The 27,472-nt window shown below is 45.1% G+C and overlaps 1 protein-coding gene across 5 annotated transcripts in view; it reads left to right on the top strand.

Annotated features, from left to right (window-relative positions):
• The window catches only part of LOC130298267 (transcription factor COE3-like), a 131,292-nt gene extending 104,357 nt beyond the window's left edge, over nucleotides 1-26,935 (top strand). For 3 of the 5 annotated variants that reach the window (XM_056551232.1, XM_056551337.1, XM_056551348.1), the window contains exons 11-16: nucleotides 3,135-3,223; nucleotides 20,199-20,264; nucleotides 20,948-21,125; nucleotides 21,245-21,430; nucleotides 21,684-21,887; nucleotides 25,130-26,934. In XM_056551232.1, the coding sequence (XP_056407207.1) occupies nucleotides 3,135-3,223; nucleotides 20,199-20,264; nucleotides 20,948-21,125; nucleotides 21,245-21,430; nucleotides 21,684-21,887; nucleotides 25,130-25,161 (755 nt within the window). In that variant the 3' untranslated portion in view covers nucleotides 25,162-26,934. Of the gene's footprint in view, nucleotides 1-3,134; nucleotides 3,224-20,198; nucleotides 20,265-20,947; nucleotides 21,126-21,244; nucleotides 21,431-21,683; nucleotides 21,888-25,129 lie in introns of all 5 variants that reach the window. The other 2 variants (XM_056551294.1, XM_056551358.1) reach the window with 2 other exon arrangements.
• Nucleotides 26,936-27,472: the final 537 nt, after the last annotated feature.

The raw sequence follows: 27,472 nt of genomic DNA, 5'->3' as shown, positions 1-27,472 counted from the left end.
TATTTTGGCACTACATGGCAATATTATGTGGCCTACACAGGGCAATATTAATTTAGCACTATAAAGTAGTATTAGTTTGGCTTTCTATGTCTGTATTATGTTTGGCTGTGGATCACAGTATTATTTTGGCACTATATGGCAGTATTATGTCGGCTACACAGAGCAGTATAAGTTTAGCATTGTGTGGCAGTATTAAGTAAGCTGTACAATGTATTATTAGTTTGGCTCTGCATGACAGTATTAATTTGGCACTATATGGCAGTATTATGTGAGCTAGATAGCATAGTATAAATTTTGCACTATATAGCAGTATTATGTAGGCAATACAAGGTAGTATTAGTTTGGCTTTTCTATGTCCGTATTATGTTTAGCTGCATGTCAGTATTATTTTTACACTATATGGCAGTATAATATCAGCTAAACGGTGCAGTATTAGTTTAGCACTATATGGCAGTAGTATGTAGTCAGTAGAAAAGTAGTATTAGTTTGGCTTTCTATGTCTGTATTAGGTTTGGTTGTGGATCACAGTATTATTTTGGCACTGTATGGCAGTATTATGTCGGCTACACAGAGCAGTATAATTTTAGCATTGTGTGGCAGTATTATGTAAGCTATACAATGTATTATTAGTTTAGCTCTGCATGACAGTATTAATTTGGCACTATATGGCAGTATTATGTGAGCTAGATAGCATAGTATAAATTTTGCACTATATAGCAGTATTATGTAGGCAGTACATGGTAGTATTAGTTTGGCTTTTCTATGTCCGTATTATGTTTGGCTGTGCATGTCAGTATTATTTTTACACTATATGGCAGTATAATGTCAGCTAAAAAGTGCAGTATTAGTTTAGCGCTATATGGCAGTATTATGTAGTCAGTAAAAAAGTAGTATTAGTTTGGCTTTCTATGTCTGTATTAGGTTTGGTTGTGGATCACAGTATTATTTTGGCACTGTATGGCAGTATTAAGTCAGCTACACAGAGCATTATAAGTTTAGCATTGTGTGGCAGTATTATGTAAGCTGTACAATGTATTATTAGTTTAGCTCTGCATGACAGTATTAATTTGGCACTATATGGCAGTATTATCTGAGCTAGAAAGCATAGTATAAATTTAGCACTATAGAGCAGTATTATGTAGGCAGAACAAGGTAGTATTAGTTTGGCTTTTCTATGTCCGTATTATGTTTAGCTGCATGTCAGTATTATTTTTACACTATATGGCAGTATAATGTCAGCTAAACGGTGCAGTATTAGTTTAGCACTATATGGCAGTATTATGTGAGCTAGTTAGCATAGTATAAATTTAGCACTATATAGCAGTATTATGTAGGCAGTACAATGTAGTATTAGTTTGGCTTTTCTATGTCCATATTATGGTTGGCTGTGCATGTCAGTATTATTTTTCTACTATATGGCAGTATAATGTCAGCTAAAAAGTGCAGTTTTAATTTAGCGCTATATGGCAGTATTATATAGTCAGTAAAAAAGTAGTATTAGTTTGGCTTTCTATGTCTGTATTAGGTTTGGCTGTGGATCACAGTATTATTTTGGCACTGTATGGCAGTATTAAGTCAGCTACACAGAGCAGTATAAGTTTAGCATTGTGTGGCAGTATTATGTAAGCTATACAATGTATTATTAGTTTGGCTCTGCATGACAGTATTAATTTGGCACTATATGGCAGTATTATGTGAGCTAGATAGCATAGTATAAATTTAGCACTATAGAGCAGTATTATGTAGGCAGTACAAGGTATTAGTTTGGCTTTTCTATGTCCATATTATGGTTGGCTGTGCATGTCAGTATTATTTTAACACTATATGGCAGTATAATGTCAGCTAAAAAGTGCAGTATTAGTTTAGTGCTATATGGCAGTATTATATAGTCAGTAAAAAAGTAGTATTAGTTTGGCTTTCTATGTCTGTATTAGGTTTGGCTGTGGATCACAGTATTATTTTGGCACTGTATGGCAGTATTATGTCGGCTACACAGAGCAGTATAAGTTTAGCATTGTGTGGCAGTATTATGTAAGCTATACAATGTATTATTAGTTTGGCTCTGCATGACAGTATTAATTTGGCACTATATGGCAGTATTATGTGAGCTAGATAGCATAGTATATTTTTAGCACTATAGAGCAGTATTATGTAGGCAGTACAAGGTAGTATTAGTTTGGCTTTCTATGTCAGTATTATGTTTGGCTGTGCATGTCAGTATTATTTTTACACTATATGGCAGTATAATGTCAGCTAAACGGTGCAGTATTAGTTTAGCACTATATGGCAGTATTATGTAAGCTAAGTATACAATGAATTATATGTTTGGCTCAGCATGTCAGTATAATGTTGAGCTGCTGATGACAGTATTTTACTGACACTATATATCAGTATTATTAGTATTAGTTTTGCACTAAATTGCTGTATTAGTTGAGTTGTACGTGGTACATCTCAAATAATACAGCCATTCAGTGCAAAACTAACAATAAGAATACTGACATATAGTGTCAGTATTGGAGGTAGTATGGGGGCTATACATAGCAGTATTATTTGGGCACTATATGACAGTATTACATTGATTGTACATAACAGTATTCATTTGGCACTATATGGCAGTATTATGTGAGCTAGATAGCATAGTATAAATTTTGCACTATATAGCAGTATTATGTAGGCAGTACAAGGTAGTATTAGTTTGGCTTTTCTATGTCCGTATTATGTTTGGCTGTACAATGTGTCAGTATTATTTTTCCACTATATGGCAGTATAATGTCAGCTAAACGGTGCAGTATTAGTTTAGCACTATATGGCAGTATTCTGTAAGATGAACGCTGAATTATTAGTTTGGCTCAGCATGTCAGTATTATGTTGGGCTGCAAATGACAGTATTTTACTGACACTATATGTCAGTATTATTAGTATTAGTTTTGCACTTAATGGCTGTATTATTTGAGTTGTACGTGGTATTATAAGTTTGACACCGTATGGAGGTAGTATGCCGGCTATACATTGCAGTATTATTTTAGCACTATATGACAGTATTACATTGATTATACATGACAGTATTATGTTGGCACTCTATGGCGGTATTATTAGATTGTAGGAGATTTTACCCATGACTCCTTTCTTTACAGCTCTGAATGAACCTACGATAGACTACGGCTTCCAGAGATTACAGAAGGTGGTTCCCAGGCATCCAGGAGATCCTGAGAGATTACCCAAGGTAAGTACCTTCATGTGGACCAGAAGATGGCGCAGTGCCCCCCTCAGACCTCTGCAGTGGGTACAAAGAATCCCGGCACTCACAATAGATGCTTAATCCCCTCAAGTGTTTATTTTACAGCATAGATGCAATAGGGACACACAGGACGCGTTTCGACCATCAACTGAAGGCCACGAGCTGGTTGAAACGCGTCCTGTGTGTCGCGACCTGTATTGCACCTGTATTGTATGTGAACTGTACAATGACACTTGAGGTGATTAAGCATCTATTGTGAGTGCCGGGATTCCTTTCACCTACCTGTCCGCGTGCACCCACCACGCTATTGAGACGAGTGCCGACTCCTTCTACCTTGGCCACCCTCAGACCTGTCCACCTAATATAACTGCTATGACAGTGTATATTATATTGTGATACAAAGTGGTGCCCTATAATATCATCTGTCTGCTATATAGGTCAGTCTAGGAGTACATAGCTAGGGTGGTCTTCTGGTATTATGGTCAGTTGTGTTATGGCCGGTTGTGTTATGGCTGGTTGTGTTATGGCCGGTTGTGTTATGGCCGGTTGTGTTATGGCCGGTTGTGTTATGGCCGGTTGTGTTATGGCCGGTTGTGTTATGGCCGGTTGTATTAAGGCTGGTTGTGTTATGGCCGGTTGTTTTATGGCCGGTTGTGTTATGGCCGGTTGTGTTATGGCCGGTTGTGTTATGGCTGGTTGTGTTATGGCCGGTTGTGTTATGGCCGGTTGTGTTATGGCCGGTTGTGTTATGGCCGGTTGTGTTATGGCTGGTTGTGTTATGGCCGGTTGTGTTATGGCCGGTTGTGTTATGGCTGAGTGTGTTATGGCTGAGTGTGTTATGGCTGAGTGTGTTATGGCTGGTTGTGTTATGGCTGGGTGTGTTATGGCTGAGTGTGTTATGGCTGGGTGTGTTATGGCTGGGTGTGTTATGGCTGAGTGTGTTATGGCTGGGTGTGTTATGGCTGGGTGTGTTATGGCTGGGTGTGTTATGCCTGGGTGTGTTATGCCTGGTTGTGTTATGCCTGGTTGTGTTATGCCTGGTTGTGTTATGGCCGGTTGTGTTATGGCTGGGTGTGTTATACCTGGTTGTATTAAGGCTGGTTGTGTTATGGCCGGTTGTGTTATGGCCGGTTGTGTTATGGCCGGTTGTGTTATGACTGAGTGTGTTATGGCCGGTTGTGTTATGGCTGAGTGTGTTATGGCTGGGTGTGTTAGGCTGGGTGTGTTATGGCTGGGTGTGTTATGCCTGGGTGTGTTATGCCTGGTTGTGTTATGCCTGGTTGTGTTATGCCTGGTTGTGTTATGGCCGGTTGTGTTATGGCCGGTTGTGTTATGGCCGGTTGTGTTATGGCCGAGTGTGTTATGGCCGAGTGTGTTATGGCCGAGTGTGTTATGGCCGAGTGTGTTATGGCCGAGTGTGTTATGGCTGGGTGTGTTATGGCTGGGTGTGTTATGGCTGGTTGTGTTATAGCTGGTTGTGTTATGGCCGGTTGTGTTATGGCCGGTTGTGTTATGGCTGGGTGTGTTATACCTGGTTGTATTAAGGCTGGTTGTATTATGGCCGGTTGTGTTATGGCCGGTTGTGTTGTGGCCGGTTGTGTTGTGGCCGGTTGTGTTGTGGCCGGTTGTGTTATGGCCGGTTGTGTTATGACTGCTTGTGTTATGGCCGGTTGTGTTATGGCCGGTTGTGTTATGGCCGTTTGTGTTATGGCTGGTTGTGTTATGGCTGGGTGTGTTATGGCTGGGTGTGTTATGGCTGGGTGTGTTATGGCTGAGTGTGTTATGGCTGGGTGTGTTATGGCTGGGTGTGTTATGGCTGGGTGTGTTATGCCTGGGTGTGTTATGCCTGGTTGTGTTATGCCTGGTTGTGTTATGCCTGGTTGTGTTATGGCCGGTTGTGTTATGGCTGGGTGTGTTATACCTGGTTGTATTAAGGCTGGTTGTGTTATGGCCGGTTGTGTTATGGCCGGTTGTGTTATGGCTGGGTGTGTTATACCTGGTTGTATTAAGGCTGGTTGTATTATGGCCGGTTGTGTTATGGCCGATTGTGTTGTGGCCGGTTGTGTTGTGGCCGGTTGTGTTGTGGCCGGTTGTGTTATGGCCGGTTGTGTTATGGCTGCTTGTGTTATGGCCGGTTGTGTTATGGCCGTTTGTGTTATGGCTGGTTGTGTTATGGCTGGGTGTGTTATGGCTGGGTGTGTTATGGCTGGGTGTGTTATGGCTGAGTGTGTTATGGCTGGGTGTGTTATGGCTGGGTGTGTTATGGCTGGGTGTGTTATGGCTGGGTGTGTTATGGCTGGGTGTGTTATGCCTGGTTGTGTTATGCCTGGTTGTGTTATGCCTGGTTGTGTTATGCCTGGTTGTGTTATGGCCGGTTGTGTTATGGCTGGGTGTGTTATACCTGGTTGTATTAAGGCTGGTTGTGTTATGGCCGGTTGTGTTATGGCCGGTTGTGTTATGACTGAGTGTGTTATGGCCGGTTGTGTTATGGCTGAGTGTGTTATGGCTGGGTGTGTTAGGCTGGGTGTGTTATGGCTGGGTGTGTTATGCCTGGGTGTGTTATGCCTGGTTGTGTTATGCCTGGTTGTGTTATGCCTGGTTGTGTTATGGCCGGTTGTGTTATGGCCGGTTGTGTTATGGCCGGTTGTGTTATGGCCGGTTGTGTTATGGCCGAGTGTGTTATGGCCGAGTGTGTTATGGCCGAGTGTGTTATGGCCGAGTGTGTTATGGCCGAGTGTGTTATGGCCGAGTGTGTTATGGCTGGGTGTGTTATGGCTGGTTGTGTTATAGCTGGTTGTGTTATGGCCGGTTGTGTTATGGCCGGTTGTGTTATGGCTGGGTGTGTTATACCTGGTTGTATTAAGGCTGGTTGTATTATGGCCGGTTGTGTTATGGCCGGTTGTGTTATGGCTGCTTGTGTTATGGCCGGTTGTGTTATGGCCGGTTGTGTTATGGCTGGCTGTGTTATGACCATTTTAGCTCTGACCGGTTAAACCTTAGTGTTGTGTTGCTCCATCTACAGCCGTCATTAGGTCCCTCTCCCGTGTAGTTCCCTCTTTTCCTCCAGCCTTTGTACTCAGTACACTTCATGCCCGTATAGTCCTTGCTCACCAACCTGTAAATGATCAGTGATGTCTTCTGCCCGGTGGAGCTTCCCGGGGGAATCGGATGTAGTTTGATCAAGAATGACGGCTTAAAGCAGGTCCCAAACTGGAGCCATTTATCACACGGTGACAGGTCAGAGCAGGGAATAACATTTATTTATCACCTGGCTGGTCACAGGAAGGGAGGATGGGTTGGGGGGCACATTTAATACTTCTGACTGACAGGCAGCTTCCTATACAGATGGGTCTTTCTACCCCCCCAAAAGTACCCACCTTATAGGGAGCCAAAGGGAAGACTGCCCCCGTCTGGTCCATGATGATGGTGGGCCTCACCCTCACCTCTTTAACACTTTTAGGAGGCCATGATACGTCTTACATTATACGTCTTACATGTTACGTCTTACATTAAACCAACTGGTCTAGATCTTCCACGGCCTTCCATACGTTATCTTAGATGGAAAATCTGTCCCAGTAGATCAGTGGTTCTCCAAACCATGGTTGCCCGGATGCTACGAAACTACAATGCTTAGCATGCGCGGACAGCCGTCTATGAGAAATTATCTTCTTTTCCGGTCAACACCATTGTGGGCACCACCCTCACCTGCTTACCCCTTTTAGGAGGCCATGATACGTCTTACATTGCACCAACTGGTCTAGATCTTCCACGGCCTTCCATGCGTTATCTAAGATGTTAGATCTGTCCCAGTAGATCAGTGGTTCTCCAAACTATTCTGCAAAACTACAACGTTCAGCATACCCAGACAGCCATCTATTGGAAATATTCTTCTTTTCCGGTCAACGCCATGGTGGGACCTCACCCTCACCTCCTTACCACCTCTAGGAGGCCATGATACGTCTTACATTACACCAACCGGTCTAGATCTTGCACGGCCTTCCATACGTTATCTAAGATGGTAGATCTGTCCCAGTAGATCAGTGGTTCTCCAAACGATGCTGCAAAACTACAACGTTCAGCATACCCAGACAGCCGTCTATTGGAAATCGTCTTCTTTTCCGGTCAACGCCATGGTGGGCCTCACCCTCACCTCCTTACCACTTCTAGGAGGCCATGATACGTTTTACATTACACCAACTGGTCTAGATCTTCCACGGCCTACCTTACGTTATCTAAGATGGAAGATTTGGCCCAGTAGATCAGTGGTTCTGCAAATTATGCTGCAAAACTACAACGTCCAGCATACCCAGACAGCCGTCTATTGGAAATCATCTTCTTTTCCGGTCAACGCCATGGTGGGCCTCACCCTCACCTCCTTACCACTTCTAGGAGGCCATGATACATCTTACATTACACCAACTGGTCTAGATCTTCCACGGCCTACCTTACGTTATGTAAGATGGAAGATCTGGCCCAGTAGATCAGTGGCTCTCCAAATGATTGTCCTCCGGATGCTGCCAAACTACAACGCTTAGCATGCCCGGACAGCCGTTGGCTGTCCGGCATGCTATGCGTTGTAGTTTGGCTGGGTGTGTTATGGCTGGGTGTGTTATGGCTGGGTGTGTTATGGCTGGTTGTGTTATAGCTGGTTGTGTTATGGCCGGTTGTGTTATGGCCGGTTGTGTTATGGCTGGGTGTGTTATACCTGGTTGTATTAAGGCCGGTTGTGTTCTGGCCGGTTGTGTTATGACCGGTTGTGTTGTGGCCGGTTGTGTTGTGGCCGGTTGTGTTATGGCCGGTTGTGTTATGGCCGGTTGTGTTATGGCTGCTTGTGTTATGGCCGGTTGTGTTATGGCTGGTTGTGTTATGGCTGGTTGTGTTATGGCTGGTTGTGTTATGGCTGGTTGTGTTATGGCCGGTTGTGTTATGGCCGGTTGTGTTATGGCCGGTTGTGTTATGGCTGGCTGTGTTATGACCATTTTAGCTCTGACCGGTTAAACCTTAGTGTTGTGTTGCTCCATCTACAGCCGTCATTAGGTCCCTCTCCCGTGTAGTTCCCTCTTTTCCTCCAGCCTTTGTACTGAGTACACTTCATGCCCGTATAGTCCTTGCTCACCAACCTGTAAATGATCAGTGATGTCTTCTGCCCGGTGGAGCTTCCCGGGGGAATCGGATGTAGTTTGATCAAGAATGACGGCTTAAAGCAGGTCCCAAACTGGAGCCATTTATCACACGGTGACAGGTCAGAGCAGGGAATAACATTTATTTATCACCTGGCTGGTCACAGGAAGGGAGGATGGGTTGGGGGGCACATTTAATACTTCTGACTGACAGGCAGCTTCCTATACAGATGGGTCTTTCTACCCCCCCCCCCCCCCCAAAAGTACCCACCTTATAGGGAGCCAAAGGGAAGACTGCCCCATCTGGTCCATGATGATGGTGGGCCTCACCCTCACCTCTTTAACACTTTTAGGAGGCCATGATACGTCTTACATTATACGTCTTACATGTTACGTCTTACATTACACCAACTGGTCTAGATCTTCCACGGCCTTCCATACGTTATCTTAGATGGAAAATCTGTCCCAGTAGATCAGTGGTTCTCCAAACCATGGTTGCCCGGATGCTACGAAACTACAATGCTTAGCATGCGCGGACAGCCGTCTATGAGAAATTATCTTCTTTTCCGGTCAACACCATTGTGGGCACCACCCTCACCTGCTTACCCCTTTTAGGAGGCCATGATACGTCTTACATTGCACCAACTGGTCTAGATCTTCCGCGGCCTTCCATGCGTTATCTAAGATGTTAGATCTGTCCCAGTAGATCAGTGGTTCTCCAAACTATTCTGCAAAACTACAACGTTCAGCATACCCAGACAGCCATCTATTGGAAATATTCTTCTTTTCCGGTCAACGCCATGGTGGGACCTCACCCTCACCTCCTTACCACCTCTAGGAGGCCATGATACGTCTTACATTACACCAACCGGTCTAGATCTTGCACGGCCTTCCATACGTTATCTAAGATGGTAGATCTGTCCCAGTAGATCAGTGGTTCTCCAAACGATGCTGCAAAACTACAACGTTCAGCATACCCAGACAGCCGTCTATTGGAAATCGTCTTCTTTTCCGGTCAACGCCATGGTGGGCCTCACCCTCACCTCCTTACCACTTCTAGGAGGCCATGATACGTTTTACATTACACCAACTGGTCTAGATCTTCCACGGCCTACCTTACGTTATCTAAGATGGAAGATTTGGCCCAGTAGATCAGTGGTTCTGCAAATTATGCTGCAAAACTACAACGTCCAGCATACCCAGACAGCCGTCTATTGGAAATCATCTTCTTTTCCGGTCAACGCCATGGTGGGCCTCCCCCTCACCTCCTTACCACTTCTAGGCCATGATACATCTTACATTACACCAACTGGTCTAGATCTTCCACGGCCTACCTTACGTTATGTAAGATGGAAGATCTGGCCCAGTAGATCAGTGGCTCTCCAAATGATTGTCCTCCGGATGCTGCCAAACTACAACTCTTAGCATGCCCGGACAGCCGTTGGCTGTCCGGCATGCTATGGGTTGTAGTTTGGCAGCATCTGGGGGACCATAGTTTGGACATTGATCTACTGGGCCAGATCTTCCATCTTAAACTGGTATTCCATGAAAAAAAAAACTGGCTACAGAAAGTTGAACAGATTTGTAAATTACTTCTAGTAAAAAAATCTTAATCCTACCAGTACTTATCAGCTGCTGAAGTTGAGTTGTTCTTTTCTGTCTGACCACAGTGCTCTCTGCTGACACCTCTGTCTGTCTCAGGAACTGTCCAGAACAGGAGAGGTTTGCTACGGGGATTTGCTGCTGCTCTGGAAAGTTCCTGAGACAGACAGACGTGTCAGCAGAGAGCACTGTGGTCAGAAAGAAAACAACTCAACTTCAGCAGCTGATAAGTACAGGTAGGATTAAGATTTTTTTAATAGAAGTAATTTACAAATCTGTTTAACTTTCTGGAACAAGTTGATATGAAAAAAAAAAGTTTTGTTTTTTTCATGGAATACCCCTTTAAATAACGTAAGGAAGGCCGTTGAGGATTTGAAGACCACTGCAGTAGATGCCGATAATTCTTAAAAGTTGACGTTGTAAATATCCTTCCTAAAGTCAAAGGAGCTTTACCCTGAAGAAGAGCAGCTGATATATTGGTGATGTCTTGGCCCCCTAGGGCCCCGGACCTGTAGTAGTTGCCGTCTTTACGGGACAGAAGGGGTTACAGGGAGAGACGTGTGCCGGTGTGAGATTTCCGCATTGTGATGAGAAGTGAATGGAGGAAATAAAGCGGAGACAGATCCCTAACAATGATAAATGCTCCGAGCACCGTGATGGTGACAAGACCCCTGTCCTCCAGCATTTAACCCTACGCATCCTGGTGGTGGTGGGAGGATTTCTAAACGTGAACATGAAAAGCAACAACCTGACCGGCAAAAAAAAGACTTGCATCCAAATAATATGCAATGGGGCCTCAAAGCACATAAGAGAACAGCAGTACCTGGTAGGTGACTGTTGTGGGACCACCGGGGCTTTTAGCTACACCAGTAACTCTATGACATATTATGTATGCTCTCTGCAGTCGTCGTCCTGTCACTATAATGATCGGTGACTGGTAGGTCCCAGCTGTGACCTGTAAGGTCATTGGGGGCCCAGGGCCAGGTCCCATGGGATTTAATGCCCTATATATCACTATCCCGTTCACCATCCATCATGTGTTTGTTGGTGCTGTCACCTTAGTACAATTTCTTCTCCTCGGAGCCCGTGCATATGTGTACACTCCTGCCGTAGACCCCTCGGGACTGAATCTCAAGGAGTTGGGCTCCACAGCCAACAGTCACAAGACCTTTCAGTCAACAAATATGATGAGGATGACCAATTCCGTAAAAATTCTAGGGTGAATTCCAACATGCCCAGTAGCCCCCAAGTCCCAGATGCCAGGTGAAGGCCAGGCAGCCTCGTTGACTCTAGATGGTTGTGTAGCAAGAACAATGATATCTTGAAACTGTGAAGACGGGACCATGATTTATATGTGGAAGATGACTGATGGAGGCCCAATGGAAAGTTGAGCGGACCATAGGGCATTACTCGTTATATTAGTGCCAGAAAGAACAGGGACAGTAGGACTAGAGGAAACAAAGAGACAGCATGGGGGTCTGTACTCTTTATATTAGTCCCTGGAAAAGCAGGGATAGTAGGACCAGAGAAGACAACGAGAGAACATGGAAGACTGCACTCGTTCTGTCAGGCCTGGGGACAGCAGGAGTTGTAGGACTAGAGGAGACAATGATAGAACATGGGGGTCTGTACTCTTTATATAAGTCCTGGGGACAGTAGGAGTTGTAGGACTAGAGAAGACAATGATAGAACATGGGGGTCTGTACTCTTTATAAAAGTCCCGGGGACAGAAGGAGTTGTAGGGTTAGAGGAGACAATGATTGAACATGGGGTCTGTACTCTTTATATAAGTCCTGGGGACAGTAGGAGTTGTAGGGTTAGAGGAGACAATAATAGAACATCGGGGCCCGTACTCCTATTATATGTCCGGTGAAGACCAGGGATAGTAGGAGTAGAGAAGACAAAGAGAGAGCATGGTGCCATTGGGTAATGGGAAACACCATAGCATCGAGTATCACTCTAAAACGCTTTCTTATTATCTGCCCCATAATGTCATCCCCGGCCTCCACCTCCACCGTGAAGTGTTAATATGACTGGATGTAGACAATGTAGAGCGTTGGTGTAGACATCTCCCGGGAGCGCAGAGAGTCTAGTCAGGTGTCAGTTATCCCTTGGAGGTTCCTCACCGGTAGACTCGGCCAGGATTCCTGTATATTAGTTATTCTCAGTATGTGCCATCGTTCTGAGCGCTCAGGACGCTTCATCTCAGCAGGGTGTCCCGGGGGGACCAGCAGATCTAGGTCCTGTCTCCCTCTATGATAAGTACACGATGCTTCAGTGATCTGGTGAGAAGCTGTCCAAGGAGGGGAGTCAGTATCCCACCGCTTCACTGATCTGGGGTCCGCAGAGACCCCCTGACCTTTAATGGGCTGTCTGATATCCTGGCGCTTTCTTGTTTTGAAGTCTCAGTAAATAGGACTTGAGAGGTTCTCCGACTACAGACTTTTCGTGTGATATTTCCCATCAGTCTCTGTTAGGTCCCTGGTGGCTCGTCCTTCTAATATATATCGTCTTGAAGTCTATATTTTTGTGTATAAATTGGCAAGAGCCTATGTTTATATGGATTTACCATGATACCTTTCACCTCCACCTATGTCATACGTAAATAGGAGGAAATACTGTGTGCCTCACTACAACGCCTTATATCATCTCTGAGAGGCGAGAAAATTCTTTATATTGTGTTAAATTCTGTAAATCTGACCATCAGATTCACTTAAGATTTCAGTTCCCGATTTAGAAGTGTCCCAATTGCCCTTAAAGGGGTACTCCGCTGCTCAACGTTTGGAGTAAACTGTTCTGAACGCTTGGGACTGCGCCGGGAGCTCGTGACGTCATAGTCCCGCCCCGTCATGATGTCATGCCCCACCCCCTCAAGGCAAGTCTATGGGAGGGGGCGTGACATCGTCATGCCCCCTCCCATAGACTTGCATTGAGGGGGTGGGGCCTTACGTCATGAGGGGTGGGACTATGACTTCATGAACTCCCGGCGCCATCTCCAGCGTTCGGAACAGTTTGTTCCAAACGCTGAGCAGTGGAGTATCCCTTTAAAAATTATGTAAAGAAGCAGGGACTCCTGTCAAAGGCAGGAGTCCCTGCCCCTGTACAGTACACTAAGCACTCGGCCCAAAGAGTAGAAGCTGTGATGCTTAAAGGGGTACTCTGCCCCTAGACATCTTAACCCCTATCCAAAGTATAGGGGATAAGATGTCTGAACGTGGGGACCTCTGGGGACCCCCGCAATTTTGGCTGAGGCACCCCAGTCATCCGGTGCATGGGCGAACTTCGCTCCGTGCTGGATGACTAGTGATGCAGGGCCAGAGGCTCGTGACATCACACCCACACCCGTCTGTGACATCACAGCCACGCCCCTTCAATGCAAGTCTATGCACTTGCATTGAAGGGGCGTGGCCATGACATCATGAGGGGCGTAGCCATGATATCACAAGCCTCTGGCGCTGCACCCCCAATGCTCTAAACAAACGCCGGGTGCAGCAGAGAGATTGTGGCGGGGGGGTCGGCCAGCAGCGGGACCCCCGCTTTCAAACATCTCATCCTCTATCCTTTGGATAGTGGATAAGATGTCTAGGGGCGGAGTACCCCTTTAAACACTTGCCTCCAGGCTGATCAGTACATTGAAGTATTGCAGAAACTATTATTTTATGCAGCATTAGATTTTATAGTGCTTGGTGTGAACAATAGCATGGATCTACAGAAATGTCGAACTAAAAGGAGACAAATGCAGTTATAAATGCAACTTTAAATGTGTGGGCCATCAGAGGTGATGCAGTGATACCAAAGTAGAAAATGCATCTCTGGAGAAGCTGACAGGTTTTGGACAACACACTGTCCTTAATCATGGCCTAAACCTCGATTAAGAACAATGTGTGGTATGAAATGCGTCAGATTTTCCAGGGATAGATTTTATTTTTAAAGAGTTCCAATAAAGTCTGAAGTTTTAAGTAATTTGAAGTTGGAAGCCTTTTTCGCTGACTGGTTTCGAACAGCACACTGGCCTTAATCATGGCCTAAACCATGATTAAGAGCAGTGTGTTGTTTGAAATGCGTCAGTTCCAATAAAGTATGAAACTTTAATTGATTTTAAACCTTTTTCACTGATGAGTTTCAAACAACACACTGGCCTTAATCATGGCCTAAACCATGATGGACAATGTGTTGTCTGAAATGCGTCAGTCCAATAAAGTATGAAGTTTTAAGTAATTCGAAGCCGGAAAACTATACAAAGGTGCTCAACATTATATGTAGATTCAAATTGGACATTAATGGTTAGAAGAAAGGATATGTCCGGCACTCGGGATTGAAGGATAAATGAAGCTTGCTTTATTGAAATCTGGACACAGGAATCCTAAAGCAGATAAGATTGGCTGACGCGTTCCGAACCAGCCTTGCTTAAAGGTGTACTCCGGTGCAAAACCTCTTATCCCCTATCAAAAAAGATAGGGGATAAGATGTTAGATTGCAGGAATCCCGCAGCTGGGGACCCCCGCGATCACCGGGCCTGCAGCAGCGGAGTCCAGAACACGGGAGCGTGGAGCTCCCGTGTTCGTGATGCCAGGCCCTCTCCATTCATGTCTATGGGAGGGGGCGTGACGGATAGTATGTAGCCTTCATGCCTCCTCCCATAGACCAAATGGAGTAGGCGCGGCAGCTGTAGTCGCCAGTCATCCGGCAAGGAGCGCAGTTCGCTCCATGCACATTTGACGGGTGCCATGCCAGTGATTGCGGGGGTCCCCATAACATCTTATCCCCTATCCTTTTCATAGGGGATAAGATGTTTTGCGCTTGAGTACCCTTTTAATCGTAGACTAAATCACAATACAACACGCTGTTAAAATACATGGATGGAAGGTCACATGACCTATTACATCACTCCAGAAAATTCCAGACATATAGAAAACCCAAAATGGATCATATAGGTAACCCCGTCATTAAATGGATCACACGTTAAATTGATCTCTCGTTTTAGTACTGTGTATCAACATTAGATTTATGCATCCACTATATCCTTACTATAACAATAGATAAAGAAATGATAGATAATAATAGCTAATAAATACAAAAATGAAATAAAAGATGAACTATAAGCGGTAACGTTACAATTAATCTGTAATATATTTTGTGGTAAATTTGTAAATTACTTCTATTAAAAAATCTTAATCCTTTCAGTACTTATGAGCTTCTGAAGTTAAGGTTGTTCTTTTCTGTCTAAATCCTCTCTGATGACACCTGTCTCGGGAAACGCCCAGTTTAGAAGAGGATTTGCTTCTAAACTGGGTGGTTCCCGAGACAGGTGTCATCAGAGAGGATTTAGACAGAAAAGAACAACCTTAACTTCAGAAGCTCATAAGTACTGAAAGGATTAAGATTTTTTTAATAGAAGTAATTTACAAATCTGTTTAACTTTCTGGAGCCAGTTGATATAGAAAAAAATAGTTTTTTCCTGGAATATCCCTTTAATAGTAGAAGTGACATTCTACGAGGAATGTCGCCTGATATGCATAGTGGGCGCCATTATGGAATATAACTCATGTTCATGTTTACTCGTGTGATCCATTTAATGACGGGGTTACCTATATGATCCATTTTGGGTTTTCCATTTGTCTGGAATTTTAGATGGAGTGATGTAATAGGTCATGTGACCTTTTATCTATGTATTTTAGTAGCGTGTGTTGTATTGTGAATTAGTCTACGATTAGGCACGGCTGGTGCGAAACGCGTCAGACAATCTTATCTGCTGTATGATTCCTGTGTCAAGATTTCAATGAAGCAAGCTTCGTTTATCCTTCAATCCCCAGTGCCGGACATATCCTTTCTTCTATTGATATTGAGAAGCCGTGGGCGGGACCGGCGGGTCCGGGGCACGGGGGTGTTAGAAGGAGGCAGCACGGGTGAGCGGACAAAGGGTTACCGACATTAATGGTTAGGTAGAAGAAGGCGGAGCTGTGAGAACCTCACATGATCATTATACTAATACAGTGGTCCCTCAAGTTACAATATTAATTGGCTCCGGGACGACCATTGTATGTTGAAACCATTGTATGTTGAGACCAGAACTCTATGGAAACCTGGTAATTGGTTCTAAAGGCACCAAAATGTCATCCAAAAATAGGAAAAAGGGAGAATTAAAGAAAAATAAGTAGATAACTAATATAGATAAAGCAAATCCTAAAGTAAGAAAGATCTGCTGGGAGCTGTAATCACTGTCTATGTCAGTGTTTCGCAAGCAGGGAGCCTCCAGCTGTTGCAAAACTACAACTCCCAGCATGCCCGGACAGCCTTCGGCTGTCCGGGCATGCTGGGAGTTGTAGTTTTGCAACAGCTGGAGACACCCTGCTTGGGAAACACTGGTCTATGTAGAGGACAGGAGCTTCTTCAGGGTCTTGTACAGTACATGAAATGTCCAAAAAAAGTAATGGAGTCGCCTTCACCTGGTGTCCAAAGGAGCAGGTAACCCATGTACAGGTAAAGAGTACAGAACATGTAATACCTCCCTGTACTGTAGGGGGCGCTACCAGACACCAGTCAGTGCATACACTTCAGTAATACAGGTAAAGAGTACAGAACTTGTAATACCTCCCTGTACTGTAGGGGGCGCTACCAGACACCAGGCAGTGCATACACTTCAGTAATACAGGTAAAGAGTACAGAACATGTAATACCTCCCTGTACTGTAGGGGGCGCTACCAGACACCAGTCAGCACATACACTTCAGTAATACAGGTAAAGAGTACAGAACATGTAATACCTCCCTGTACTGTAGGGGGCGCTACCAGACACCAGTCAGTGCATACACTTCAGTAATACAGGTAAAGAGTACAGAACATGTAATACCTCCCTGTACTGTAGGGGTCGCTACCAGACATCAGTCAGTGCATACACTTCAGTAATACAGGTGATTTACCAGTGAATGCCCATTTTGATTGGTCGGTTCTTCCGGCCATTGACACGTTTCACAGATCTGGACTGTCTGTACATTGTATGTTGAGTCTGGTTTCAACTTACGATGGTCCAGAAAAGACCATTGTATGTTGAAACTATTGTATGTTGAGGCCATTGTAAGTTGAGGGATCACTGTATTATGGAGAATATGAAGATTATCTAACCGTCGTGGACTCACCAAAATCCTCAAGACTTATCATTTTTAAAAATAGTCCATTTTTGCCTAATGTATAATGGGAATGTGTGATCCGCGCTGTATGTGCCTTACATCTGCTGGCTCTGCCGTCAAGTCCAGGATATTGTTACTTCTTTAAAAGAGCCACTTAGGTTGGTCAATAATTTCACATTACACATAATCCACTTTTTGCATTATGACCATCAAAGAAGTGGTTACTAAGTAGATTGGGCCCTAAGTGAAGGCGCGGCGCTGTAACTCGCTCCGGTCCCCGCGGACTATGATGAATACAATTAGCAGCTGATTGAGGCTTCGAGCTCGGCCTTGGTGTGATCTTCGATTGATAGGACCGAGGAGGAAGAAGTAATGGAAGATTAATGTGTCGTCTTATACCAGAACGGAGGAGACGTCGAGCGAGGAGTGAGGGGGTGGGAAGGAAAAGCGAGGTACTTAAAGGAGAGTAATGAAATAAAGACGGCAGGATGTAGATATATCTGTGGAAACAATCAGCGGTTGGCATTAAAGTTGTGATCAGAGATCGAAAGTCCAATAAGAAATCCAATGACAACCGCGAGCGTAGAACTTTCTGAGCCACAAGTCGTTTGATTGAGGTGGATTTACCAGATTGTACCGAATCGCAACATTGGTACTGGTAGTATTGGTGACAATTCTTTGGATCTTTTGTAATTTAGGAACCACAGAGATCTGTAGACCAAGACATTAAAAGAGGATCAGATGGTGAAGACCGGCCGTCTCCGGGTTCAGTATAAACTCTAAGGCCGTCCACGACCGGTCCCCCACACACATCTCGTGATCTCCTGATACCTCCCCCTATGTAATCTCTGATCATCTCAAGACCTCCACCTCTGCTTTCCCCTCTCCGCTGCTGGGGACCCCCACGATCTTGGCTGGGGCACCCCAGACATCCAATGCACGGAGCGAACTTCGATATGTGCCAGATGACTGGCAATGCGGGCGGAGGCTGGTGATGTCACTCACGGGTCATGTCGGCTCGTTACGTCATGGCCATGCCCCCGCATTGCCATAGACTTGCATTGAGGGGCCGTGGCCGTGACGTCACGAGTCTCCGGCGCTGCACCCTACGCTCTAAACGAACGTCGGGTGCAGCAGGCAGATTGTGGGGGTCCCAAGCGGCGGGACCCCGCGATCAGACATCTTATCCCCTATCCTTTGGATGGGGATAAGATGTCTAGGGGCGGAGTACCCCTTTAAGATATGCTGGTCGCAGGAGCTACTGAATTCAACCCAGGTTGAACAAGATGAAGAATTATTGGTTCCCACTTAGAGGTTTCATAGTAGATTGAGATTTTCTGGTTCTCACTCTGATATATACCTGAAGGCTGTATACTGGTTCTCACTCTGATATATACCTGAAGGCTGTATACTGGTTCTCACTCTGATATATACCTGAAGGCTGTATACTGGTTCTCACTCTGATGTCTACCTGAAGGCTGTATACTGGTTCTCACTCTGATGTCTACCTGAAGGCTGTATACTGGTTCTCACTCTGATGTATACCTGAAGGCTGTATACTGGTTCTCACTCTGATGTCTACCTGAAGGCTGTATACTGGTTCTCACTCTGATGTCTACCTGAAGGCTGTATACTGGTTCTCACTCTGATATATACCTGAAGGCTGTATACTGGTTCTCACTCTGATGTCTACCTGAAGGCTGTATACTGGTTCTCACTCTGATGTATACCTGAAGGCTGTATACTGGTTCTCACTCTGATGTCTACCTGAAGGCTGTATACTGGTTCTCACTCTGATGTCTACCTGAAGGCTGTATACTGGTTCTCACTCTGATATATACCTGAAGGCTGTATACTGGTTCTCACTCTGATGTATACCTGAAGGCTGTATACTGGTTCTCACTCTGATGTCTACCTGAAAGCTGTATACTGGTTCTCACTCTGATGTCTACCTGAAGGCTGTATACTGGTTCTCACTCTGATGTCTACCTGAAGGCTGTATACTGGTTCTCACTCTGATGTCTACCTGAAGGCTGTATACTGGTTCTCATGTCCACCTGTAGATGTAGAGCTATTGGTTCACATTCTGAAGTTAAACTCTACCAGTCCCCATTCTTAGGTCTCCTTAAAGATTAAGATCTACTGGCCATGACTCTGAGGTCCACCTGTAGATTGAGTTATGCTGATCCCTACTCGAAGTTCTACGTCTAGGCAGCAGTCTAGTGGTCTTCACTATGAGGTCTACCTGTAGGCTGCAGTCTAGTGGTCTTCATCATGAGGTCTACGTGTAGGCTGCAGTTTAGTAGTCTTCACTATGAGGTCTACGTGTAGGCTGCAGTCTAGTGGCCTTCACTATGAGGTCTACATGTAGGTTGCAGTCTAGTGGTCTTCACTATGAGGTCTACGTGTAGGCTGCAGTCTAGTGGTCTTCACTATGAGGTCTATGTGTAGGCTGCAGTCTAGTGGTCATAACTATGAGGTCTACGTGTAGGCTGCAGTCTAGTGGTCTTCACTATGAGGTCTACATGTAGGCTGCAGTCTAGTGGTCTTAACTATGAGGTCCACGTGTAGGCTGCAGTCTAGTGGTCTTCACTATGAGGTCTACCTGTAGGCTGTAGTCTAGTGGTCTTCACTATGTGGTCTACGTGTAGGCTGCAGTCTAGTGGTCTTCCCTATGAGGTCTACGTGTAGGCTGCAGTCTAGTGGTCTTCACTATGAGGTCTACATATAGGCTGCAGTCTAGTGGTCTTCACTATGAGGTCTACGTGTAGGCTGCAGTCTAGTGGTCTTAACTATGAGGTCCACGTGTAGGCTGCAGTCTAGTGGTCTTCCCTATGAGGTCTACATGTAGGCTGCAGTCTAGTGATCAATATTCAGAGGTCTATCTGTAGACTGCGATCTACGGGACCCCACTCTGATGTCTATGTGGAGAATACAATGTAATGGTCTCCATTCTGAGGTCTATCTGTAGGCTGCGATCCACTGGTCCCCACTCTGACATCTACCTGTATATTAAGATCCACTATTTAATAACCACTGATTTACAATGTTCTGGTCGTTTCTTTACTTTAAGCCATGTTAATATTCACCTTCGTCTTCCTCTTGCCTGCAGGAGGTCTTGTTGAAGAGAGCAGCCGACCTGGTGGAAGCATTGTATGGAATGCCGCACAATAACCAGGTAACACTTTGTGGATCAGTAATGTAATATGAGCGCACCAAGGGTCATCCTTATCTGAGTAAGCAGAGTTAATGACCCACTAAGCCAATGTCCATTGATCTGTGCTTTTCGTAGAAGTTGTCATAGCTGAGGGAATGACGAGTGATGGGACCACAGCACGCACATTTTTTGCTTTTAGCCCAGACAGGAGCCCATTTCCACTCCGCCCCTAGATATCTTATCCCCTATTCTAAGATGTCTGATCACAGGGGTACCGCTGCTGGGGACCCCCGCAATCTCGAATGCGGCACCCCAGACATCCAGTGCACGGAGCAAACTTCGTTCTGTGCTGGATGACCCGCGGGATGGAGGCTCGTGACGTCACGACCACAACCCGCTCGTGACGTCATGACCACGTCCCCTCAATGCAAGTCTATGGGAGGGGGCGTGGCGTCTGTCACGCCCCCTCCCATAGACTTGCCTTGAGGGGACGTGGTCGTGACGTCACGAGCGGGGCGTGGCCGTGACGTCACGAGCCTTCTGCGCTGCACCCGGTGTTCCGCGAACGCCCGATGCGGCAGCATTGGATTGGGGATAAGATGTCTGGGGGCGGAGTACCCCTTTTTAGGTGTATCCTGAATTATTTCCTCATGATGAGGTCAGATGAACCACAACTAACATCCGACCTTTGTCCATCCACCTAGGACATTATCTTAAAAAGAGCAGCAGACATTGCTGAAGCACTGTACAGCGTACCCCGAAACTCCAACCAGCTCTCCTCACTGACCACCAACCACCACCACACTGGCATGATGGGTGTCAACTCATTTGGGAGCCAACTGGCCATAAACATTGCCGAATCCTCCCAGACGTCCGATCAAGGTAAAGGGAAGAATATAGAAGCCATGTAACCACATGTATCTATAAATTCTTACCTCAGCGGCGGGCCATCTGTGAGTTATGTTCCCTTTATGTCAGTATTCCTATTCCTTCGTTTTTAGGATACTCTAGGAACACAAGTAGCGTCTCTCCACGAGGCTACGTACCCAGCTCTACCCCCCAGCAGTCCAACTATAACACCATCACTTCCAGCATGAATGGCTATGCAGGAGCTGGGATGACCAGCCTGGGAGTACCGGCCTCTCCAAGCTTTCTCAATGGCTCCACTGCCAATTCTCCATATGCAAGTAAGTGTAGAGCCCTGTCCTCAGTGAATTGGGTTCCTCACCACCTAGGGGTCCAAATTACTCCTAAGTCTGATCTAAATAGCCATTAAGGATGGTTGACGTTGATGATAGTGCCATTACTATTAACCTCACCATTGGTGCTTTGTAACCCCAGATGTAGACCAGTAGACAACCAGCCCGGTATTCCCTATAGACACATTTTTTTGTTGTTGTTTTTTCTTTCTTTTTAAAATGTTCCCCGTTATTTTCTCAGTTATGCCCGCAAGTCCACCTCTGGGAGCTTCATCCATAACACTATCATCGAGTGCGAACTCTGCCACTTCTGCCGGTGTCTTCTCCTTCTCTCCAGTCAATATGATCTCCGCTGTCAAGCAGAAAAGCGCCTTTGCACCGGTGGTGCGGCCTCAGAACTCCCCTCCACCAACCTGCACCAGCTCTAGTGCAAACAGTCTTCAAGGTAAGAGGATACAACTGGTGGACACCATTACAAAGGTCATATACCTTGATGTAGAGTAGAGTACATCCTAAAAACAAGCGTAGGTATGGACCTATGGTGAGGACATCATTATCAAAGCAATTCATACTAAGGGAATATCTAAGATGGTCTCAGCAGCTACAGATGTATCGGGACATGAGTGGGGTGCATGGGAAGAGGTAACAGAAGACTTATATAAGAGAATCATACGAGGAGAGTAGAGCTTAATGACTCTACAGTATCATCTGTTCTTTTATTTAGTCTTGTAAAAGTCATTCCAATTCCCTGAAGAAGTCTGGAATGAGACTCTGGACTGTCTCATTTCCGACTTTTACGAAAAGTCAGAAAACTTGGAAAGCAAAAAACATTTTTACAAGATGAAATAAATCAACAGCTGATTTAGATTGAGGTTCAGCAAGTCTTTAGGTTGCCATACACGCACCATAACTTTTGACCAAACACTCATTTAGCCGACCAATATTTCTCCCGACCACCCCATACACAAGAACATTCGGCACGGCCAACGTTCATGTTTCCTGTATGGAGAGGGGAGTTGGCATTGGGCATTTGGCATCAGCCTCATGGGAGGGGGGTGTTTGCCTTCCTCTGGATCAACATAGTAGGGTTTAACCCCTTAACGACGCAGGACGTAAATGTACGTCCTGGTGCTGTGGTACTTAACGCACCAGGACATACATTTACGTCCTGAGCATAACCGCGGGCATCGGAGCGATGCCGGCATCATGCGCGGCAGGTCCCGGCGGTGGATTGCAGCCAGGGACCCGCCGGTAATGGCGGACACCCGCGATCCCGCGGATGTCCGCCAATAACCCCTCAGATGCCGTGATCAATACAGATCACGGCATCTGCAGCATCACGGTCACTTAACAGGATGATCGGATCTCCCGTAGCGCTGCCGCGGCGATCCGATCATCCTGCACGGCAGACGGAGGTCCCCTCACCTGCCTCCGCTGTCTTCCGGGAGTCTTCAGCTCTGATCTGCCTTCCCGCAGACCAGAGCAGAAGATGACCGATAACCCTGATCAGTGCTATGTACTATGCATAGCACTAAACAGGATTAGCATTCGAATGGTTGCTATAAATAGTCCCCTATGGGGACTATAAGAGTGTAAAAATAAAAGTAAAAAAAGTAAAAAAATTAAGTAAAAAATATTTGAAAAACCCCCTCCCCCAATAAAAACGTAAATTGTCCCATTTTCCCTATTTTACCCCCAAAAAGTGTAAAAAAAATTATTTTTTATACATATTTGGTATCGCCGCGTGCGTAAATATCCAACCTATTAAAAGAAAATGTAAATTATACCGTATGGTGAACGGCGTGAACGTAAAAAAAAAAAAAAAAAGTCCAAAATAGCTGCTTTTTTATAACATTTTATTCCAAAAATAATTAATAAAAAATGTAATAAAAGTTTTGTATAAGCAAATATGGTATTAATAAAAAGTACAGATCACGGCGCAAAAAATGAGCCCACATACCGCCGCTTATACGGAAAAATGAAAAAGTTATAGGTCTTCAAAATAGGGGGATTTTAAACGTACTAATTTGGTTAAAAAGTTTGCGATTTTTTTTAAGCGCAACAGTAATAGAAAAGTGTATAATCATGGGTATCATTTTAATTGTATTGACCCAGAGAATAAAGAACACATGTCATTTTTACCGTAAATTGTACGGCGTGAAAACGAAACCTTCCAAAATTTGCAAAATTGCGGTTTTCTTTTTAATTTCCCCACACAATTAGTATTTTTTGGTTGCGCCATACATTTTATGGTAAAGTGAGTGATGGCATTACAAAGGACAACTGGTCGCGCAAAAAACAAGCCCTCATACTAGTCTGTGGATGAAAATATAAAAGAGTTATGATTTTTTGGAGGCGAGGAGGAAAAAACAAAAGCGTAAAAATAAAATTGTCTGAGTCCTTAAGGTCCAAATGGGCTGAGTCCTTAAAGGGTACTCCGCCCCTAGACATCTTATCCCCTATCCAAAGGATAGGGGATAAGATGTCAGATCGCCAGGGTCCCGCTGCTGGGGACCCCGGGGATCGCCGCTGCAGCACTGCACTATCGTTACTGCACAGAGCGAGATCGCTCTGCACGTAATGACGGGCAATACAGGGGCCGGAGCATCTTTACGTCACGGCTCCGCCCCTCATGAAGTCACGGCCCGCCCCCGTCAATACAAATCTATGGGAAGGGGGCGTGGCGGTCGTCATGCTCCCCTGCCATAGACTTGCATTAAGGGGACGGGCCAGGATGTCACGAGGGGCGGAGCCATGACGTCACGCTGCTCCGGCCCCTGTATTGCCCGTCATTACGCACAGAGCGAACTCGCTCTGTGCAGTAATGATGGCGGGGTGCCACAGCGGCGATCCCCGGGGTCCCCAGCAGCGGGACCACGGCGATCTAACATCTTATCCCTTATCCTTTGGATAGGGGATAAGATGTCTAGGGGTGGAGTACCCCTTTAAGGGGTTAAGGTTGAACTCGATGGACTCTTTTTTCAACCCTATAAACTACTGTATGTTACTATGAGGGATAAGCCCCAGCCAGATAGATTTGGTGCTCTCCCCACAACTCCCATAGAGAATGAATGCAGCACTATATATTCATGACCAGATGCTCCATTCTATCGGGAGACTCGGATCCCTGTTCTTCAGATTGCGAGGGTCCCATTGGTTGCCCTAAAACTCCCCCTCATAACTTTTCAAATTGGAAAAAATTCCCTCTAACTGTAGTTTCACTCAACTCTAGTTGTGAGGATGTAGAATGTGTCCCACGTGGAACCGATCAATCGTATTCCATTGTGGAGTTTGTTTGTGCTCTGGACATAAACCCTATTAATAGTTTTATGGATCCTGTTTCTGGTTCCTGTGTGTAAAGGGAGTCCATTATTTGCCTAATAAACCGAACTGTGTGATGACCCTTTAAAACAGATCTATCATCACTTTCATGCTGCCTGAACCAGAAGTCCTCAAGGTTGTCCCCGATGGCTTCTCCCTGCCCCACCAACCTAGATCGATAGACCTCTCCCTGTTTGGGTATAAGGAATACTTTATCATTTAAGGCAGTTTAAGAATTAACGTAATGGCTGTACGAGACCGGTGCTTGTTTTAGGGAATGGTTCACCCCATCTAAAAGGACCCTTAGAGTTGGTAGACGACACCATCACTATACTCATCTCCCTTTTGTCTTTGTTTCCTTTCCAGCCATGACCGGCCTCATCGTGCCACCAATGTAGAACACTTATCTCAAGAATATTGACTCAAGCTTAGTAAGTCCTGGACCTTCCCTAATATCTGGAGAACACAGACTTGGACCTTCCGAATTGGTCAATGGATCAACAGAATTCAATGGAATATTGATGGTGATCCAAGAAGTTTCCTGTCTTACCATGAGGGATCCAAGGGATATAGCTCTCCTCCATAACCCCGTTCTTCCATGTGAAGGATGAGCATTACACGGAAGAGGACACAAGGTGCCTTTCCAGCTCTTCTTTTGATAGAGAACTCTTGTACATATAGGACCAAACATTCTCTTCCTACACACCTGGTGACGAACCATTTTCCTATGAATGTCAATCTGAACTCATCTCTTATGGACTATTTTCCTGAATGCACTGCCGGGGTCATCCTTCTCCATGTGTTGGCGCTGAATGAAGCCGGAGATCCAAGAACATGGCGTTGGTTCACCGATGGACACATCCCACCTTCAGAACCTCATAACTTGATCTTCCCTCTTCACCATACCGCCCCCCCCCCCCAAGTCTTTTTAATGTGTGATCCACATGTTGTTGACCCTCATGGTGAAGGCGAATTGTTTTATACTGCACTTTGTATACATTGTGGACATGATAGACATTTTTACTTAAATTATGTGAATACTTTGTCCACCTCTTACGCCAAGCCTTAATGGCCATTCATTCTATCAGTTCCTACTGTGTCCTTCACCCCATAACATGGCCCCTTCACCCCCTTCCATAACCGGAAGAAGAGTTGCGATGATCCTGACTCTGTGGCCTTAGGCGTGAGATACAAGACTTAGCTTAGAGACACCAAGTTGTGGTTTTAGAAGAGAATCCGATAGACTCTTTACATTATTTATATCCTACTATTTATTCCTCCCCCACCCCTAAGATCCGGACCATGAAGTCCATGTATGTCTGTGTGTTCTAGATAACTCAATGCCACCTGGGCTAGTGCTGGGGACTTCTTTCACTCAGATGTCCTTCTAACCAGATGACTCTCCAATGGACTGGAAACAAGGCAAAATTTTTTTATATTTTTTGTTTTTTTAATTAGATAAAAAATTTGAGAACGCACTTGATAATCGACAAAGTTGTCCCCGGCTGTGGCAGGTAGAACACGTTCCATTATTTTATTAAAAATTTTTCACGTTTTTTTTTCTAGAACATTTACATGTATGACCATCCATGTGTTCCGTCCCTGGGAGCAGATTATTCCCATAGGTCCGGATACCATAGTGACCGTCAAATGTACATCTCCGTGGACTGGTTCTCCAGTCATATTTATGGGGGTCTCCCGACTCTTCCCTGGAGAGAATGTTGGACTTCAACCGCCTGATCCTTTAGTTCTGGAGGAGATAAGCCCCAAGGAAGAAACGGCGTTGTCCAACCTTACACGACCGGCGCTGGGATCTCTGAGGAACGTTGTAAATGAGAACATGAAGTCAGGGTCTCCCGAGGTCCCGGGGTTGGTCCGGAAATCTCGACAGTAAAGTAGCGCACTTCTTACCCAACGTAATAGCGAAATGTTTCATATTTCCAATAAATTCTCTGGATTATTTTGCTGTTTTTTTTTCCTCCCAATTTACTGTTTTAACACAATAAATGAAATCCAGACCTGGAATGTACATTGTAAAATGAAACAATATTGGTAACATAATAAACATTTTCAGCATAGTCTTAATACACATTGGGTATGTTCTGTTTACTGGCGTCTCCTGTTACATGGGATATGATATTTCATGGAGGAACATACAGCCCGGTTCACACAGGGCAAAAGATCTTTATCTGGGGAGAAGTAGAAAAAAAATTCATTTTTTTTTTTGACCATCTGTATACTGCTTTCAACATATATAGTAGTTATATCCCTTCAGCTCTGTCTGTATACTGCTGCTATCTCTATGGGATCAGTATGTATAGTAGTTATAAGCTTCTCCTCCAGCTCTATCTGTATACTGCTGCTACTACCTCTATGTGATCGAGATATATAGTAGTTATACACCTCCCCTCCAGCTCTATCTGTATACTACTGCTATCTCCATGGGGTCAGTATATATAGTAGTTATACACCTCTCCTACAGATCCATCTGTATACTGCTGCTATCTCTATAGGATCAGGATATATAGTAGTTATACATCTCCCCTCCAGCTCTATCTGTATACTACTGCTGTTATCTCTATGGGATCAGGATATATAGTAGTTATTCACCTGTGCTCCAGCTCTATCTGTATACTGCTGTTATCTATATGGGATCAGGATATATAGTAGTTACACATCTCCCCTCCAGCTCTCTCTGTATACTGCTGT

This window comes from Hyla sarda, chromosome 1 (genome assembly GCF_029499605.1).
Source record: "Hyla sarda isolate aHylSar1 chromosome 1, aHylSar1.hap1, whole genome shotgun sequence".
Classification (NCBI taxonomy): Eukaryota; Metazoa; Chordata; class Amphibia; order Anura; family Hylidae; genus Hyla; species Hyla sarda.
Note: the sequence above shows the minus strand (reverse complement) of the source record. Positions and strands in the feature narration are given on the sequence as shown.